At 40.6% G+C, this 19,169-nt stretch overlaps 1 protein-coding gene across 1 annotated transcript in view; it reads right to left on the bottom strand.

Moving 5' to 3' along the window:
• Positions 1-205: 205 nt before the first annotated feature.
• Positions 206-19,169, bottom strand: part of SLC9A4 (solute carrier family 9 member A4) — a 60,128-nt gene continuing 41,164 nt past the window's right edge. Inside the window, exons 9-12 of the mRNA XM_010356561.2 lie at positions 13,701-13,797; positions 8,525-8,656; positions 7,321-7,408; positions 206-1,362 (exon numbers count right to left, since the gene is read on the bottom strand). Coding sequence (XP_010354863.1) covers positions 1,004-1,362; positions 7,321-7,408; positions 8,525-8,656; positions 13,701-13,797 — 676 coding nt within the window. The 3' untranslated portion in view covers positions 206-1,003. The remainder of the gene's footprint in view (positions 1,363-7,320; positions 7,409-8,524; positions 8,657-13,700; positions 13,798-19,169) is intronic.

Here is a 19,169-nt window from a genome sequence, read left to right as displayed (position 1 = left end):
GCCAAAAACAGTGATGGCAAAAGGGTATTTGGTTAGTTGCGTTAGTCATTTGACCCAATAACAATGCTTGATAAATGTTTGTTAACCTACTGGTGGCCAGAAGAGAGGGAAGGTGGAAGAGAAGACAAAAAGTGAGTAAAATTGAAGAGCTGGAGTGTGAGATTCAAGGTCAAATTCAGAGATAATGGGGATGGAAAATGAAATTGAAAAATAGTTTTATACCCTAGGGTAAAATGTCACACCCTACAAATGCACCCCTAATAAATACGTGTTGTTAATGTCATTGCTATTAAACTCCGTTTATGGCTGTTTTGTTTCTAATGTTCATTTTTAAAATAAATATTCCAATTATGAAATAGACCGTAACCCCACTGTTCACATATTAATCCTATAGTGTGTATCACATCTATCATTGCTACTGACTAAATAAAGCAAATTCATAATACATTTTATCTCTGATAAAACATAATTATTGCATATTGAATATGAAATCAAAATCTAATCAGTTTCATTTTGGAGGGAGGGCAATCCGACTATAAACTCACCATGGTTCACAGGGACTACATGTCCTTTTCTGTAAACACAGGGGGCTGAGTCAGGTGACTTCAAAGCCTCTTCTAGTTCTAATTGGATTATAAGTTGCATATGCATATTGGCAATGTGAATTACTGACCAATCCCATTTGTATTTCAATATATGGCTTGGATCCGATGCTCATGATAGAAAGTTCTTAGGAATTCTTAGTGTCTAATTCCTGGGGTGATTAACTTCTCTCACTCACAGGGAATTCATCTAAAGATATCCCACACTAAGAATATGGAAGAGCCTGCAAGTTTGCTCCCAGTCCTTGGAAAAAAATCTTCCTGCTGCTTATAGATCGATGTCTAACAGCTTCAAAACAGCAAACTCAATGGCTCTATTCTGAATTCCAGAAATCCTTCTTTCACAGTCACAGGAAGACAGACTCTTGAGAAACACCAACACAATCTTGTGGACAATAACACTATTTTTTTTGGAGCAAAGGACTGTGGGACCTGTTATGGTCCCTGCCGTGTCCATGGTCAGCTGTCCACCTCGACTGAACCTCGACCAAAGAGGCCTTGCCCTCACTCTCCCCTCCAGACTCACCCTCCTCATCCACTGCATGAAACAGAGGTTTGGGCCTTAAAGCCACCCTCCTTACGCCACCCAAGTACTCTTCTTGGCTTGTGTTTCTTTGATAACCAGAGTTGAATGCCTTCCTTCCTCTGTGTAGGCTCTTCATCGGGATTATTTCTTGTGCCTCTTGCTTCTGAAGTGACCCTATCCGAGAGAGTGCGCTGAACATGATGGATGGGGATCCTGGATCACTGCTGTCATCATCTAGGAAAACATCATGGCAAGAAGGGGAAAGAACAAGACTTAAGATCAGAGGCAAGACTTAATATCCACGTGGCAGGAAGTCAGAGTGAAGCAAAGCCTTGCCTGAGGTTTCAACTCTACGCTCAACTTTCTTATCAGCACAATTTTTCCTTCTCGAGGACACTGCCCGAAGCAGATGGGAGGACAGAAGCTCTAAGTGCAGTGTCATAAACAAATAGAAATGCATGAAAAATGGTGTATCAAGCCAGTCTCCCCAGGCAAGTAAGGTCGTGTCTTTTTACAGAATCAGATCAGTTGGCCATAGACATAAACCATGGGACACAAAGATGCTTGGTCCTGTCCAAAGCCAACGCTACACAGAAGGTTATGCGGTGCAGCCATCTGAAAGTGGTTGCTTTTATCTTGGTTTGCTTTTTAATCAGTGGTTACCAGAAAGCATTACATCTGAATTCCAATCCTTTGATACAGAAAAAGTCAATCCTGGAGAAAGGGGGATAGGAGGGAGCCACAGCAGAGACCAGGGTGTGACCGGATGCCCTCCTTTCAGCGGAGTAAGCAGGTGACAGACTGTGACTGGCACTTGATGGGAACTTCCCTTTCCTGATAATTTACTATATGCCTGTCACTGTGCTCATCCTTTTACATATATCATGCCATTGAATCCTCATAGCTGCCCTTCCAGGTGAGTAAAGTTATGAATCTCACAGGTAAAGTGGCTGAGGTTTCACAAGGTTAAGCAATGCTCAATATCACAAGCTGGTGAATATGGGACCAGAGTTTGAGCAGAGCCCGCCCAGCTTCGAATCCACTTCCTACCATCAGGTCTCCTTGCTGTCTCCTTGGTGCATCCACCTGCATGAGGGAGGGCTACCTTGTGCAAGGGAAGCCAGCAGCTGGGTATGCAATGTCCCCTTTTGGATTCTCTTCCAGACCCCTAACCCCTGCCTAGGACATTGCCTTGTCCCCACTTCTATTTGTTTATGACACTGCACTTAGAGCTTCTGTCCTCCCATCTGCTTCGGGCAGTGTCCTCGAGAAGGAAAAATTGTGCTGATAAGAAAGTTGAGCGTAGAGTTGAAACCTCAGGCAAGGCTTTGCTTCACTCTGACTTCCTGCCACGTGGATATAAAGTGTGCACACATCTTTAAAGGAATATTTCTCACATATCTCATTTACTCTCATTTCCTCAAAGTCTTAGCCTCATAAATTTATTTTCCCTTTAAAAATTCTCCTAAGAACTTAGGTATTTTCAGACATTTATATTTAAATCTGAAAGCCGTGTTCCTTCTCTCATTCTTCCTCCTAAGAAACAAAACAAAAACTCCACGTCTAGAATGAATGTGCCCAAAGATTTACACTTGAAAAAATGTATTTGGAATGTGGGACCCCTGAAAATCTGAAAATATTCTGTTCAATAATGTTTCTCTAAAATGTGACCCAATTCTACTAAGAAGGTAACTTGGAAATTGGGCAAGGGAGACCAACTTCTTTCAATAAAGAAAACATTAATTAATATATCTGTCCATTGTTTTCCATGACTTTCCTTTAATGTGTGCTCTGTGACGAGGCCTGGGACCAGTCCCTCTGGATCCTTGGTGCTTGAAGCACTAGCTAAGGAAACAATGGCCCGGAGGCTTCTGCCCCCAAACCCTGTTCTCTCACTCCAACCTTTCCTGTTGAGCGCCCCATCAGTAGACAGACCTTAGTCGTGGTTTCGGTTTCCCGACCACCCTCTGGGTTATTTTACAGTGGACTGCAAGCTCTAGGAAGAGGCATGGGTGTGTGACTTGCAAAGTTTCACTCAGCTTAGAGCTGCCCAAAATTGAAGGAAGAAGTTGGCTGGAAAGCAGAAGGCAGAAAAAGGAAGAGTGAGGACTGTGTTTCGTCCTTTTTGCATAACTCTCCTCCACATGGGCACTCAGGCAGTGCAGTTCCAAGCAGAGCAGTGGATACTTTGTCAACAAAATCTGAGTATCTGTTCTTTTACCTCCCACCTGACCGACAGCCTGAACTTCTGGACATGGGCACCCTGGCGTGAAAGGAGAAATAAGGAAGGTACTTCTGCTCAGCGCAGGGTGAGCCCCAACACACAGAGGATGAACTACCTGATGCAGGATACACTGTTCAGACACCCAAACCTGGAGTGCAACCCTCCCCACCTCCATATTTTTTAAACTTGTGGTAAAATATACATAACACAAAATTGACCATTTTAACCATTTTTTGTCTAACTGTAAATAAGTGTATAGTTCATTGCATGAAGTGCATTCACAGTGTTGTGTTATCATCGCCACCATTCATCTCCAGAGCTTTTTCATCTGCCTCGATGCACATGGATTCTAAGCAGCCTTGTCATTTAAGGGGTTTCCAGGCAAGACCTCTCTACTTATAACACCAAGTGAGCCCTAAAGGCAAAGGAGCCCCGAAAGAGCATGTGAAGTCCTCCAAACCAGCATGGAGCTCCAAGACATCCAGAACAAGAAAACTCCTGACCCTGGAGGGCAAGGGGAGAGCTAGGAAGGGAAGCATTCTCCAAGTTTCAGGCGGGTTAGCCAGGGACTGCTTGCCTGCAGAACAAGAGTCTCCACTGTCTCCCCTAGATCCCCTCCAGCCATTCTCCTGGTGCAGAAAGACTTCGGGTTTGGAGAGGATTCCAGTGATCAATTGTGCTTGGCTACACATTGAGGACTATCTCAGCCTTATCCTCATCATTATTATAATCCTTTTTAAATATATCATGGTTTATTCTTTTTCATAAATCATAACCATAGAAATTACAAATTATTCACAGTAGAGTTAATTCCAAGCAAGCCAGAAATGAGTCTGCATATACAGGCATAAGTTTCCATGACAAATAAGAACAAGTATATAAAATCCTACAGACATACGACCCATAACGTATTGCAGAGCACCAATTTCCCATCTTTAAAACTTATTAAAGAAAACTGCTAACATAAGTGCTATTTCATTACTTTTCCCTCAGATTTCTAGTTTAACCACTCTCTTTATTCACCTAGTTGAAACTTAGAACCAGTAGAGTATATGTAAAAGAAAAGAAATCATTGGGACTAACAGTTCATTCCAAGTCTGAATTAATTCATGTAGAACCGACATGGTGAAGCGTTGTCTTTCTTTCCAAGAACATCTGTATTTACCCAAGTCAAGGCTTCCTTAAGTCCCTAAGTAGTAATAGTAATAACGACTAATATTTCTTGCACATCTACTTGGTTCCAGGCTCTGTTCTAGCGGCTTTATGTACCTGTTCATATGTGTACCCTGCATGTATGAGACTGGCTTTGCATCAGGACAATACAATTGCATATGGAGGGAATCAATATTATCCTCTTCATAGACCAGAAATGACAGTGTGGAGAAGTAGAATTTTATTTTTCCTTCATATAGACCCTATTTTTTTCCTGGCATTTTATGGCTTTGACTGAAAGTGTGACTGAGACATCCTTTAGTGAGGACGTCTATTAAAAGGCTAGGATCCTGTGACCTGTTTATTATCTAATGAATCATGTATGTATGTTTCCAAATGTTAAACAACCCTCAAATTCTGGAATAAACCCACTTTGCAAGGTGTATTGTACTTTTAATGTTCTGCTGTATTTTGTTTCTAATGCTTATTTAAGATTTGTTTATTAGTGCTCAAATGAGGCTGCTCCGTGGTCATCTCCTGCTACCACAGTCATGCGGTATTGATGCTCGTCTCTTAAGAAATAACTGTTGTCCGGGCATGGTGGCTTACACCTGTAATCCTAGCATGTTAGGGGGCGAGGCAGGAGGATCCCTTGTGCCCAGGAGTTAGAGATCAGCCTGGGCAACATAGAGAGACCCTGTCCCTTTTTAAAATTTTTTTCTAAAAAAATTTAAATAAAAAAAAAATAACAGTGACACATTCTTGTTTTCTCACTCAAATAAAAAAAACTGGTGCCAGGTTATTTGTACCAGGAAGATTATTTTTAAAAATTAAACTATTGACCAGGCTCGGTAGCTCATGCCTGTAATCCCAGCACTTTGGGAGGCCAAGGCGGGGAGATCACCTGAGGTCAGGAGTTCAAGACTAGCCTGGCCAACATGGTGAAACCCCATCTCTGCTGAAAATACAAAAATTGGCCAGGTGTGGTGGCACATGCCTGTAATCCCAGCTACTCGGGAGGCTGAGGGGGGAGAATCACTTGAACTCAAGAGGCAGAGGTTGCAGTGAGCCGAGATCGTTCCACTGCACTCCAGCCGGGGTGACAGAGAGAGACTGGCCTCAAAAAAATAAATCATTGGCATCATATAGGAGAGAAAATGGATGAGGAACCCTTGTTATATAGGGTTCTTCAAATTCATCTCAAGAAAATCAACAACCAAATAGAAACAAAACAAAACAAAACAAAAAATGAGCAAAGGCAGAAACAGAAAACTTCACCCCAAGAAATATCGTTTCCAAAATGTGAAAGATGTTCAACTTCACTAAAAATCAAAGAGATTCATATCAATTATATCTGGCATATAAATTTTATGCTATCATATCACAGATTACTCAAAAGTTTGACAACAGCCCAGTGGTATTAGGAAAAGATCATTCTTACAGACTGTTGTTGTGAGGGCAAATTAGTGACATAATCTTTTGTGATGGTGTTTTGACAATATCTGTAAAAATTTAAATCTATATGAATTTGACCTCAAAATTTTACTTCCAGGAAAATATACTAAGGGAATAATTGCTTATTTGTGAAAATACCAATCACAAGTGGTCCAGAGTCCTTATTATGTATCGTTGTTTATATTTATTAAAAGTTGATAATACCTTAAGTATTAATTAGGAATTAGCTTAATAAGCTTTGGCACATGCATGTAATTCTTATTAACTCATTAAAAATGAGTATTAGATCCACATCTATTGGTATGGAAACCTATGTACAACATTTGTTCAGTGAACTAGGCAATTTATAAAAATTGCAAAACAATGACTATACTTTGATTTTTGTGTATAATATGATGCAATGTTTCTGTGATTTTTTTGTGGGGGGAGGTGTCAGTATGAGTAGTGTGGGGTCAGGCAGGTATAGGAAGAATTCTAGAAGGATGTTCACCAAAACATTCTATGGTGATTATACCTTGGCATTGAGGTTGCAAGTGCTTCTAACTTTCTTTTTCATGCTTTTCTCTACTGAATGATTTTAATTTTGTATCAGAAAAACTTTTTCAGAAAAAAAAGTTTTTAAATCAGAAAAAAAGTTTCATTTTGAGGTAATTACATGTACTCCTTAAAGATTAAATACTAAAATCCTATGTTTAGTTTACTTGAATTTCCAACGTGATTTTAACACTTAAAAATTAGGAAAATAAAAATAGATAACACGGCATGTTACACATATTATGTTACCTTTTGCTAATAGCAAATCATTTTATACACACATAAAAATAGTAACTTTGCTTTTATTAGAATAATAAAGCTTCAATAATTCTAAGAATTCCACTTAATTAAATATTAAGTGGAAAACATTTAATCAGTAAGTCTGGTGAAATCATTTTAGTGAAATTAAACCAGGTTTGGAGAATTCTGCTCATATTTAAACAGTGGGTAAATATTAGAACTTCAGCAAAACACCCCTTTCACATTTCTTCAAGATGTGATCAAATTATGACCCTTGGGCTCTGTCTGGCCTACTTCCTCTTTGTGTATGGCCTGTCAGCTACAAATGGTTAGTACATTTTTAAGGGGCTGAAAAAATTAAGAGAAGATAATATTTCATGAAAAGTGAAAATGGTATGAAATTCAAATTTCATTGTTCATAAACAAAGTTACGAGTTTCATCTATAAAGGAAGTTGTTTTCTTCTTTTCCTTATCATATAAGTAACCTACATAATGCTCTTAATGTTGCCTCTTGTTCTACACCCACAGATATTTACCATCTGACCCTTTACAGAAAAGCAGCAGAGAAGCCAGGCATGCAGCTCACCTGAGAACTCAGCAGCGCTTGTGTGTCTTCCCGCAGACTGAGGATTCCCGTAGGGGAAGGAGAGGTAGCGGACATTCTTGGTGCCAGCCTATGGGTAGCAAGTAGAAAGAGAAAGCAGAATAAGCTGCCTCAATTCAGAGCTTCACATGGCAAATAAAGGGAAGGGCCAGACACTTTGGCTTACGCCTCTAATCCCAGCACTTTGGGAGGCAAAGGTGAGCGGATCACCTGAGGTCAAGAATTCAAGACCAGCCTGGCCAACATGGTGAAACCTTGTCTCTACTAAAAATACAAAAATTAGCAGGGCATGGTCACGGGCACCTGTAATCCCAGCTACTCAGGAGGCTGAGGCAGGAGAATCGCATGAACCCAGGAGGCAGAGGTTGTAGTGAGCTGAGATCACACCACCCACTGCACTCCAGTCTGGGTGACAGAACGAGACTCCATCTCAAAAGTAATAAAATAAAATAAAGGGAGGAACACAGACCTGTTCTGTGGCATCTTGTTTGGATTACTGGCTTTTAATTTTTTTGTTTTGAGAAAGCAGACCACACCAGTCTCCAATATGTATTTCCTTTCCCTCTCATGACAAAATAGACCATTAGCAACCTTTCAAAGTTACTCCCATATCCCCACTGAGGATAGGTTTGAGATTAGGGCCTGCTTCTCACCCAGCCTCCATACAAACTGCAGGTAAGACTGGTTTGTTATGGCCTCAATGGGAAGAGTGCAGGAACACAGTGGCTGATGTGAAGGTGAGCCCAGGAGTCTTGGTAACAACCAATCCCTTCCTATACCTTTTGGGGAGAGAAGTAAGCATCCTGGGGTCAGATGGCCTGGTCCAGACCCAGACATTATGGTGACCAGGTACTGACCATGCCCTTCAGTCCTCATGGTCAGTACCTGGTCACCATGGGGTCTGGGTCTGGACTCACAGCACATCAAGTGCATTGCAGTCCTTGACCCACCCTGGAGGGCAGCACCCTATGGGCAGATGCCTTTAGTCCCTAAAGCCCTGAACCCAGAGAAAAAGGTTGCTCTGGTGTCCTGCACTCTTGCCTTAGTATCTCTCAGGTAACAAGGTGGGGTTTTGTTTGTGTAAATATTGATGGTTATGCATGTGAGATCCTGTACAGGAACAGGCTCAGCAGGTAACAAACACTTGCAGACTGAAGGAATGTCCCAGTCCCCAGCCCCAATGTACCGGCTTTCCCCAGGGCAGGCTGTGGCCTTTCCTCATGCTCTCCCTTAAGGTGTTCTGGCGGCGGATCAGAATCTCTTTAGCCTGCTTCTCACTTGTTTGGGGTTTGAGGTTATATTTGTTGTAGGACAGGGTCTGCAGAGAAAATGGAATGTCAAATACGTAAGGACTCCTCTATACAACTTTCAGCCAAGGAAGCCATGGAAACATCAGGAACCTAAGACCAACAGAACAGGTGACCACCTTGGAGGTCAGCTAAGCATTTGCCTTGATTACGAATGAGCAAGTTTCAGTCCTAGGAAGAAAAGTCTGTGACCCCAGGTCACTGCTCTCAGGGCAGAGCTGTGGCTGGAGCCTCTGCCTTCTGCTCTAATCCTTACAGTGGTCCTTCCCTTAGTTACCCACAGACTCGGCCTGCCCCATACATACACGTTCCTTTCCAGGTCATGTTTTTGATGCCAGGCCAGTGAATTTAATAAGAAAGGAAAATGTCAAAACTAAACTACTTTGGGAATTTCCATAGGGCTGTTGTTTTTTAATTTTGCCAATTAAGGATACCTACACATGCATGCACACACACACACACACACACACACACACATAATTTCTATCAACCATTATCATCAATTCAGAAAGAAAGTCTCTTAACCAAAGTCACAAGAAGAGCATAATTTGAGATTAAAAAAAAAATAGTCCTTCAAATTGAATCAATTTAGCTTTATGAGAATGTCTTCCTTGTCCTTTACCCCAGACCAATGGAAACTTGTCATGGACCCTAGGCCAACATTAGTCAGTCCTCAGACAAATGTTTGCAAAATGCTTAACTGAAATTTCTTCTCCTTCTTGGTGCTCACTAAAGGCCCACCAGCAAATGCCCAGTTTGCCAGGGGTCAGTAGGTGACACACTGTATGCACTGATAAACCACAAAGTCCTGGTAGATGACAGGATCGGGACCTGCAGGGGCTCTCCCTCCCAAGTGACGGATGCTGTGATAGGGATAGTCAGTTCCATTTCAATAGAGAAAATGCTCTATGTGCCGTCAGGTGCTGTGGAAGGCACAGGATTAAATAAGTGAGTAAATTAGAACTACAGTCTTCCAAAGGCTTACAGTTTCCTGGAGAAGTCAAACCAATAGGGATAAGATGCTATGCGTGCAGGTAAGTGATAAGATTCTGGGATCATCGGGGGTCGTAGAGTACAGGCAAAAGGCCCTTCATCCAGTCTTGGATGGGAAAGGTTCCGTGTGCTGAGATAAATCTTGAAAGATGAGTGAGTGTTATCCTAGGAATAAATTCCAGGAAGAGAACACACACAAGCTAAGACATCAGCTGGTAACCACCTTGGAGGTGAGAGGACAGTCAGAGGATGTGCTGGAAAAGAGCCAGGAATGAGTCTGTTACCACGAAAGAATGGGCTGCTTCATTCAAAGTGAGTGAGAGGTGAGACTGGAGGGGCATGGAGGGGCTGGGATCAGGCCACTGGTAGCCTGCCAAGGAGTAGAGGCTGTGTTTTTCAGGCCATGTGTTTTTTAGGTGGGTGCACACACTTCAAAAAGTGCCACAAGATGCCCCACAGGGTGAGAAAGAAAATACTGATACTTCTATTTCTATTGATTTTTATCCAAACAAATACAAAGCATATTAAGTTCTATTAGTACTCAATGTATGAATGTGTAACGGGCCCTCACTCAGTCCATACATGAGACGGTCAAGTCAACAAGGGATGCACAATGGCATCCTCATAGGTTTCACCAGCTTGCAGTTCATTGTGTTTCAGTGTGTGTGCATCCAGTTAAGTAGATGTGTGGTTTCCATTTGCTATTAACTAAAGTAACCCTCACAAAATAGATAATTGTATTTAAAAAGTGTTGTAAAGAAGGTGTAAACTGGACTGCGAAGGTGGCTCACACTTGTCATCCTAGCACTTCAGGAGGCCAAGACATGTGGATCACTGAGCCCAGTAGTTTGAGACTGACCTGGGCAATGTAACTAAACCCTATCTCTACAAAAAATACAAAAAAAAAAAAAAATAGCTGGGTGTGGTGGTGTGAACCTGCCATCCTAGCTACTCACGAAGCTGAGGTGGGAGAATTGCTTGAGTGTAGGAGGTCAAAGCCACAGTGAGCCGTGATCGTGCCACCGCACTCTAGCCTGGGTGACAGAGTGACAGTGACACCTGTCTCCAAGGGAAAAGAAAAGAAGGCATAAACTGAAGGCCAAGGGAACAATGAGGGAAGGGTAAATCCAACTTTCTCCTTCTCCCAATGGGAGCTCTTTATCGTCCACTTTTGGCAAATTAACAGATCTGACAAGAATTTTCCCCAAAAAGTTGAATTTTGAAAACAGTTTGAAATATGAATTCTTCTCTATCATTAGTAATGATACACCTCAACCTATGTGCATTTTATACATTGAAATATTAAAAATGGTCACATGACACGATCGTGAAAAGTAAAACAAGAATTAGGAAATAGACAAACTTTTACAATTGTTTATCAATTTTAAAATCATGCAAAACTGAATGCAGTGTGTGTGTGTGTGTGTACGTGTGTGTTTGTATACATACAATGTATTGCTAGTATGATTTCCTACACCTAGACTTGGGAGGAGGTTGTACTCTTTAAGGAACACTTGGGCAGTTAGCTTCCTATTTCATCTCCCATAACCTCCCATGACCCACGTGCTTCTCTATTTTGCCTGTCTGCAGGGAGCATAGAAGCCTCTATGCATATAATGTGCATGCAAGTTTCTTCCCTCCTCTCCCTCCATTTCTGTGTTACAGTGGAGCTTGTACTTCCACTGGACCTTGAGTCCTAAAGGAGAAGGAACTTTGTCTTATTCAGTGCAGTGTTCCTGATGCCCAGCACATTCTAGATGTGCATTAACTATTTGCTGAAGGAAACTGAAATTGCTCTCTTCCTTTGAAAGCATGTAGAAATTCTGAGAGTAATCTGATTATCCAGGCTACTCAGGAACCACCCATCAATCTGTGACCTATCCTGGGGGTCTGGGCTGAAGCCAGTTTCTTCTCTTGTAAGTTTAGTCATAGTGTTTCTCAACCTCCATCCCCACTGGGTTTCAGAGAGCTTCCTCTGTGGTTGTCCTACCAGGAACCTCCAGAGGTGAGTCCTTTAAGTTTTCCACCCATGAAGATTCTGTCCTGGGTTTACTGAGTCGAAGAACTTCAAACAGAATTGGCTGGAGTCCTCCTAGGAGCAACAGACCCAGCAGGGCCAGCTCAGTTTTGGATCAACTCTGCATTAGGGTCGCCCAGAGTCAAACTCTGCATTCATCCTGGTCCTGCTCTGAGGTAAATCCCGATGCCCAAGATGGCCTCTTTCAAGATGTGAACAGTGAGAAATGCCCTGGCTACCAGGCCTGCATCTATTATCCAGGCTACAGAGTGCAGGATGGTTAATGTACACCCTTTGTGACATTCCTCAAAAATGTAGATTGTCTGCTAGAAACAGAGTAAATGTATAATTGTCCTGAGTTGCATTTTCAGGTAGACTTTTCCTTCAAGAGATCAAGAGGACCATGGTGGAAGACAGAATTCTCATGACCTTTGTAAAGCTGACTAAGGAAAGGAAACGGGAATGGGTAGGACTGGTGAGTTTGACTTATGGAGTAGGCAAAGTAGAGTCAAAAAGTCACCTCATAGGCTTGTAACTGCCCTCTGTTTATCAATTGCGTTCTCCCTATTTGGCTCCCACGGTCGTCAGCAATAAAATTCTTAAATGGAAAGAGGCCTTTGTGCTTTGAGGGCAATGAGGAAGGGAGGTGCTGTATATCTTAGAAAGCAGAACTCTGGAAAGCAGAATGCATAGGATACTTATTAAAAGAGATGAAAGGAGGCTATCTTGGAAACTGCATCCAACGAAGAAAAGAAAGGATGAGCAGTTGACCTTATTTTAGACTGGATTAGAGTCCGAGGATCTTCATCTCCATTTCCAGACCTTTCCCTAAACTTGATCTTCATCCACATAGGGAAAAGGCTGAGTAACAGGTACCCTCTGGACTCCAGCTCTCACTAAGCTAGCCACATTCTTCAAACCAGGAAGTTGTTATCTATTATTTATCTAAGGCAGGATGTGATAGTCTTACTGAAACAGTTTCACTTGGAATGATTTGAAAGCCTTGGAATTTACTCTAAGCACACTATCATTAGTGCTGACCTGTATTCCTCCAGCTGGTGCAGAGCCTTTCACTGACACATTCCTCTTAATCACTGACCTTTGAGTTGAAACAGGAGACCAGAAAACATTCACTTTCATTGGATTATGTAAGTCCAGAGTCATGAAAAGAGCACTGGGTGGGTGGGTAGAAGACCTGCGTTCTTAACCTGGATTTGTTTTGTAACCTTGAACAAGTCAGATAACCAACTCCACTGACCTCAGCATCTTCCCTTTGAAAATGAGGAGCTTTGTCTAGGTGATTTTGTTTTAGTTTCATTACGACTATGATCAAGGACACAGTCACAAAACTAAAGGCCCTCAAATGAATACATTTCTAATCACACCCAAGTATTAGGATTAGGATGGACGATCAAATCCTCAAACTATAAAAACTTCTCATTATATGACTTTGTTAGATGACTAGTTAGATGGAATGTTATTTAACTAAGTCAAAGTTTCAGAAAGATTCATTCACTGCCCTCAGAAATCTTCTTAGCATGCACTTTGGACCAGTTCCCAAGGACTAGTAGAGATTTCATACCTAGTTCCAAAATAGAGAAATAAGATGTCTCCTTTCATTCAGGCATTTATTCATTATAAATTATAGTTTCAATATTGGAACCTAAACGATCTCAACTTTCTTATTGTAGTCAATACAATTGGGACAAGTGCACTGTGATCAGCATCCTGGTGCCATCTTTGTTCTGTGGTGTGGTGGATGAGCTTCTTTGCAGAGAGACCTGCTAGTTCTGGAAAGCACCAGGCTGCAGGGCTAGGGCAGCCTGCCCCCTAGAGACGGTAACTAGATTTGCACTTCTTTTTATGCCACAGGTGCCAATTTTGCAGCAGAAACATGACAATTAACTTTCTATTCTCCAAACTAAGCAGAGAGAAACTATTCAGCAAGAGTTCACCTTACAGAGGGTGATGTGAACATCAGGGGACTCCTGAAGGACTGTGTTCAAGGACAGACAATGGGGACAACACAGGTGGCTCATACACACCCTTTGCCGAACTTGGTACATGTTGGATGTCAGAATGTCCCTTATGGACTCCACATCTTCAGGGGAAAGTCTTTTGATTCCTTGTATCCTCTGGGCCCTGGAATTGTTATTGGAGAAGAGACAAACATTATTCTTTCATCTGGCAAGAGATGCCACAAAAATATCAGTGGGCCTTGCTCTGTACTGAGGGGATTCCTAAGCTCCAGAATCCTACATATAATTTTTCCTATTGTTCTAGTAAGTTGATTTGAAATGTCAGAACATGTGTCTTGACTTCAGGTTTTGAAAATACTGGTCCTTTGCCTATAGCTTATATGTGGTAATTATTCCAACCCATTTTTTTAAAAAAGATCTAAAGTGGTAACAAGTTTTTCCCCCCACAAATCTGTTATGAACTGGAATATTTGTACAATAAAATAAAAATCAATTGTTAGAAAATGATACTATACCATGCAATACAAATATTTTACCATTAAATGCAACGGAAAAAAATGATTCAGTCCAAGACAAACTCTTTGCCAGTTTTTTTTTTTTTTTTTTTTTTTTTTTTTTTTTTTTTTTTGAGACGGAGTCTCGCTCTGCCGCCCAGGCTGGAGTGCAGTGGCCGGATCTCAGCTCACTGCAAGCTCCGCCTCCCGGGTTCCCGCCATTCTCCTGCCTCAGCCTCCTGAATAGCTGGGACTACAGGCGCCCGCCAGGTCGCCCGGCTAGTTTTTTTTTGTATTTTTAGTAGAGACGGGGTTTCACCATGTTAGCCAGGATGGTCTCGATCTCCTGACCTCGTGATCCGCCCATCTCGGCCTCCCAAAGTGCTGGGATTACAGGCTTGAGCCACCGCGCCCGGCCTCTTTGCCAGTTTTGTACTTACCTATCTCACTGAGGACCGGTGGCAAACAATTCAGATTTAATACCTTCTACACACCACCACATTTTGATTAGCATTTATCTAACAAAATGTTAGTTTCATGAGTACATTTGCATTGGAATTGTACCTGTAGGGATTTTATCTTTGATTAAGAAATAATTGAAGAAACCAGAATCACATTTTACAAGGGCAATTAGACCATTTATACCATGAGAGCCAGCCCAGCTCTGAGATATTGTACACCATGACCCCTTCCCACCTCTGGAAGGGATTAAAAACCAGGTTTTGCCTGTGCCCAGGTTAGCAGTCAATGCACAATTGTCCTCTGAGGATTATAAAGTCCTGACAATCCTGGGGGAAGAATTCTCATGTGACAAATGTGTTTGATTACAATCTAGTGGCAGTCATTTTAAAAAACTTTATATTACATGAATAATATATATTCCATGTGGAACCTAAGAACCAAAAAGAGAGAACTAAAAATAATTAACTCCCTTTTTAATACTATCACCTTCCTTAACACCGTGATATAAACCCTAATGGGTTTGTTTGTTTGTTTCTAGTCTCAACTCTTTTGAATTTTGAATGCATAAGGGCACTGAAGGCTTTGATATCTGCTTGCATACGCTCTTAAGATAATTGGCCACAGACATGAGTAATGATTAGTTTTAATACAGGCCACCTTTTAAGTATTTTTCAAAACATTACTAGCAATACAGCCATTAATAGTGAAGATATTTTAAAAGTAATGTACATTTGATAAAAGATTTTAAAGGACTTGGGTACTGAATATCACAGCAAGCTTGGATTTTGTTTAGCAATGCTATCTGTAGACTGACTAATGTCCTCTCCACAAACTGATTGAAATCAGTTTCCATATCATAAAGCTGCAAATGTCACCTCTAATGATATACAGTTACCACCCTCGGTGATCTTAACATTATTATCAGGGCATTTCAACCTAACTGTTTAAATGTCCTTCAAATAACATTTATTCTGATTTAGATATGCCCACACACTTCCACAATCTGAACACATTTCTTTAATGTGGTGAATGTGACGTACTGCTAAGCAGAAACAACAGCTAGTCAAATAGTTCCATTTATGTGTTCATTATGAAACAACGTAATAGGAGAAACCACTGATAAAGGAAATGGTAAAATTACACTTGATATAGCAGTAGATCTAACTTGGCACTCTTCCCAGTTTGTAACTGACCACTTTGGGGAGGACGAACGTAGGTAAAGTCCATTCAAGCTCTGGCTGGAATGAGCACTCCAGGTATCCCAAAGGCATCTCCCATCATGGAGTCACATTGAGAAGCTGCAGCTGTAGAATTATAGCAACTATCATTCTACAGCTATAGAATTGACTCACTTGGGCAAGGTGATACCTGGAGTTTTCTTCATGCCGCTTCATTAGCAAAATCGTCCCTGAAATGCTCACAGCACAAGCACAGGAGATACAGCTTTAGAAAAACTGAATGAGTGATCATTTCTATATCAAGTCAAATTATAAACCAAAAGACTCTTGTCACTGGACCATTGATTCATTATCCATAAAGGAGATCTTCATCACCTTAAATAAAAGTTCTGCAATAATTTCAATCAAACTGGAAAAATCTGAACCTAAGTATATTGAATACAATGTTCATATTTCTCATAACTTTTCTTACTCATCTTTCATATTGATACATAATAGTCGTACATAGTTTTAGTGTATATGTGATAATCTGATACATTCATATAATCAAATTAGGGTAATTGAGATATCCATCACCTTGCATTTTTATATTTTCTTTATATGAGAACCATTCAAATCATTCTTTTCTAGCTATTTTGAAAGGTACAATCAGTTAGTGTTAACTATAGTTACCCCGCAGTCCTGTCAACCACCAGAGCTTATTTCTTCTATCTAAGTGTATATTTGTTCTCATTAATCAACCTCTCTTCAATCTTCCCTCATTCTTTTTCTCTTTTGATCGGTTGCTATAATAAAGTAAAAAGAGGCTTCACTTCCACTATAATATCTAGTAGAATACACATATCATAGTATGAAGTTCCAAAAGATCAAATATGATTTGCTAATTTATTTAGAAGAACACATCTTCTTTTTAAGCAGCTAAGATGTGAAGTCTTTAGAAAAAGTGGGCTCAGAGGACAGGAAGACTTGCCTGCGATGCACACAGTGGCGCCCACCAGCAGCACTGTGTGTGCAGCTGCTTTGCATGTTTTTACAGAGGTCACCAAGATGAACAACATTTGGAATGAGCGACGAGTGGCTGAGATGATGCTGCTCCTCAGAATACAGTGTTCCATTGTGGAAGTGAAAAATGGCATCAGAATCTGCATCCTAGTCTTCTGTGTGAGAATGCGGAAATGTGAATTTGTACCTGTCAATGTGCGATCCGTTAGAAAATTCTTAGACTACAATGAAGTTACTTTAGGTTTCTTTAAAAAACAAAGGACACATTAAAATTATTTGGGAATTTTAAAATACATTTTGAAGTTGTATGGTTGTCATTTGTTATGCCTATAAATATATAAATATTTTAATATCACTTTAATCCGAAAGTGTTTAAAGCTTCAACGCTTTTAATCAGCTTGAGTCTCTATCTCTGATAATTTCTAACAGCTTACCACTCATTGGTGAGATGAGCCGCTTCATATTTGAAATAGCAATCAAAGTGCATCTTCTACCTATTCATAGGATTGTTTTGAGTTTCAAATAAGGTAATGTATGTAAAAGCAATGGGATTCCAAAAAATCAACATCATCCAAACTGTGCAAATAGACAACCATGGTGGCAGTGTTCTTCTGAAGGTCACAGAATTTGAAAATCTAAACCTTTTGTAGAACAATTGCTTGAACTTCTAAAGAAAAAAATACCTGTGCATTTTGTTGTTATCATCTCATACAGAATAATAAAAAGCGAGCTGAGTACACACTTCTTTTTCCTATTATTGTATGAAGGTTTGTTTTGTAAGAAATTAGCTGCTTTGATCTCAGGAGAGGAATTCCTTTTTGCTTGACGTCCTACAGATTTCTGATGAGATCAAATAAATGCAATTTAAATACTAAATATGTATTAAATATCAACTTTAAAAAATCTCTCCCACCCCAGTTAACTACCTGCTTGGAGTGTAGGAGGAAAAAAAATTATCTCGTACCTATAAGGCTCTCTCACTAATCTTAAATGCATTTCTAAAGAAATAATTAACTCAACTGGCAGGCCCTGCTCCAAATAAAACTGGTTTAAAGATTGCCTTGAGATCAGAAATTAAGGCAAATGCTTATGGCTGATACAATGTAATACAAAAATTCAAAATATGCTTTGCCACCTGGCAGACTGATTCTCATTTGAGATAAGCACCCCTACCTTCCTAGACCAAGTGCTCACTTAAGTGAGCAAAGCAATTAAGGAAGTTTCTAATGGTCTAAACTGCATTAATCAGCATTGATCCCTCAGTGAGCAGGCCAAAGGCAAGGAGTCCAGGTGAGGTGCACCTCTCATAGACTTGCATAGCTCTCTGTTCTTTATGATTATGTTTGTGTGGCCTTTTTTGTTAATGTCATGACCCTACCAGAGTATGGTGTCCATGAGGGCAAAGCCTGTGTCCGCTTCATGGTGCCTGGCATATAGGAGGTGTCTAACAGACAGGATTGGATCAAAGGTGTCAAATGCAAGGAGGTTCCAAAAAACTCAGTAACTAAGGTAAGTCAGATTCAAATGCAATATTTTTAGAAATAAAGGTCAATGCAAAAAATTCTTGATGAATATAATATCAACATTTTAAATAACAGAGGATCAATATGCCTGATGTTTCCTTTGCCTGGGGCTCCACTATGATGCAGCAGAGCATTGCCAATATATATTTGTCAGCACTTTTCCATTTTAATATCAGAAGTTTCCTTAAAGCCACGTGATGGGCAGCATCAAAACAAATCAACACTCCCCCCTGCAACCCTCAAAGAAAATTCACTAAGAAATAAGGCAGAAAGCTTTGTATTATATTGAGATATCCTCAGGGACGCTAGTTAGGATTCTTCTCAGGCCATGTAAGAAATGCAAGGGTGTTTCTGATTTATTAGCAGGCAAGGGATGAAGGTGTTATCTCAGAAATAAGACTTAGGCAATAGTGACAATTTTATTGCTACCTATTCTTAGCTCTTCTTCCAACTGCCTTTTTAAATGTGAAGACATAATTGAAGCATATGATCAAGTGTTTTTACCTGCTGAAGACAACAGGATGGAGGGGGCCCATGTTCCTTATCCTAAATATATGTTGTGATTAATTTTCCCAATTTATAAATCATTTTTTGGAGGAAAAACTGGGCATCTTTGGGAAATTAATGAATTCTTTTGACATTGAAGGGGCTCTCATTAAATCTCAGAGTTAAAACAGTTTTAAGAAGTATTTAGCCAGCTCTTGGGACAAGTGGCTACCAGAGGCTCTACCACGTTGCATAGAAAATCATCTTGTAATGATGGGTTTATATTCCAGTATCACCCCTCCCTATGTCCTGCTTCCACAACAACTCCCTGTTCCTCAAGAAGCCAGGCCACTCGCTGCTTCTACTCCAAGCTGGTCTCACATAGACTCA

Source organism: Rhinopithecus roxellana, chromosome 17 (assembly GCF_007565055.1).
Source record: "Rhinopithecus roxellana isolate Shanxi Qingling chromosome 17, ASM756505v1, whole genome shotgun sequence".
NCBI lineage: Eukaryota > Metazoa > Chordata > Mammalia > Primates > Cercopithecidae > Rhinopithecus > Rhinopithecus roxellana.
Note: the sequence above shows the minus strand (reverse complement) of the source record. Positions and strands in the feature narration are given on the sequence as shown.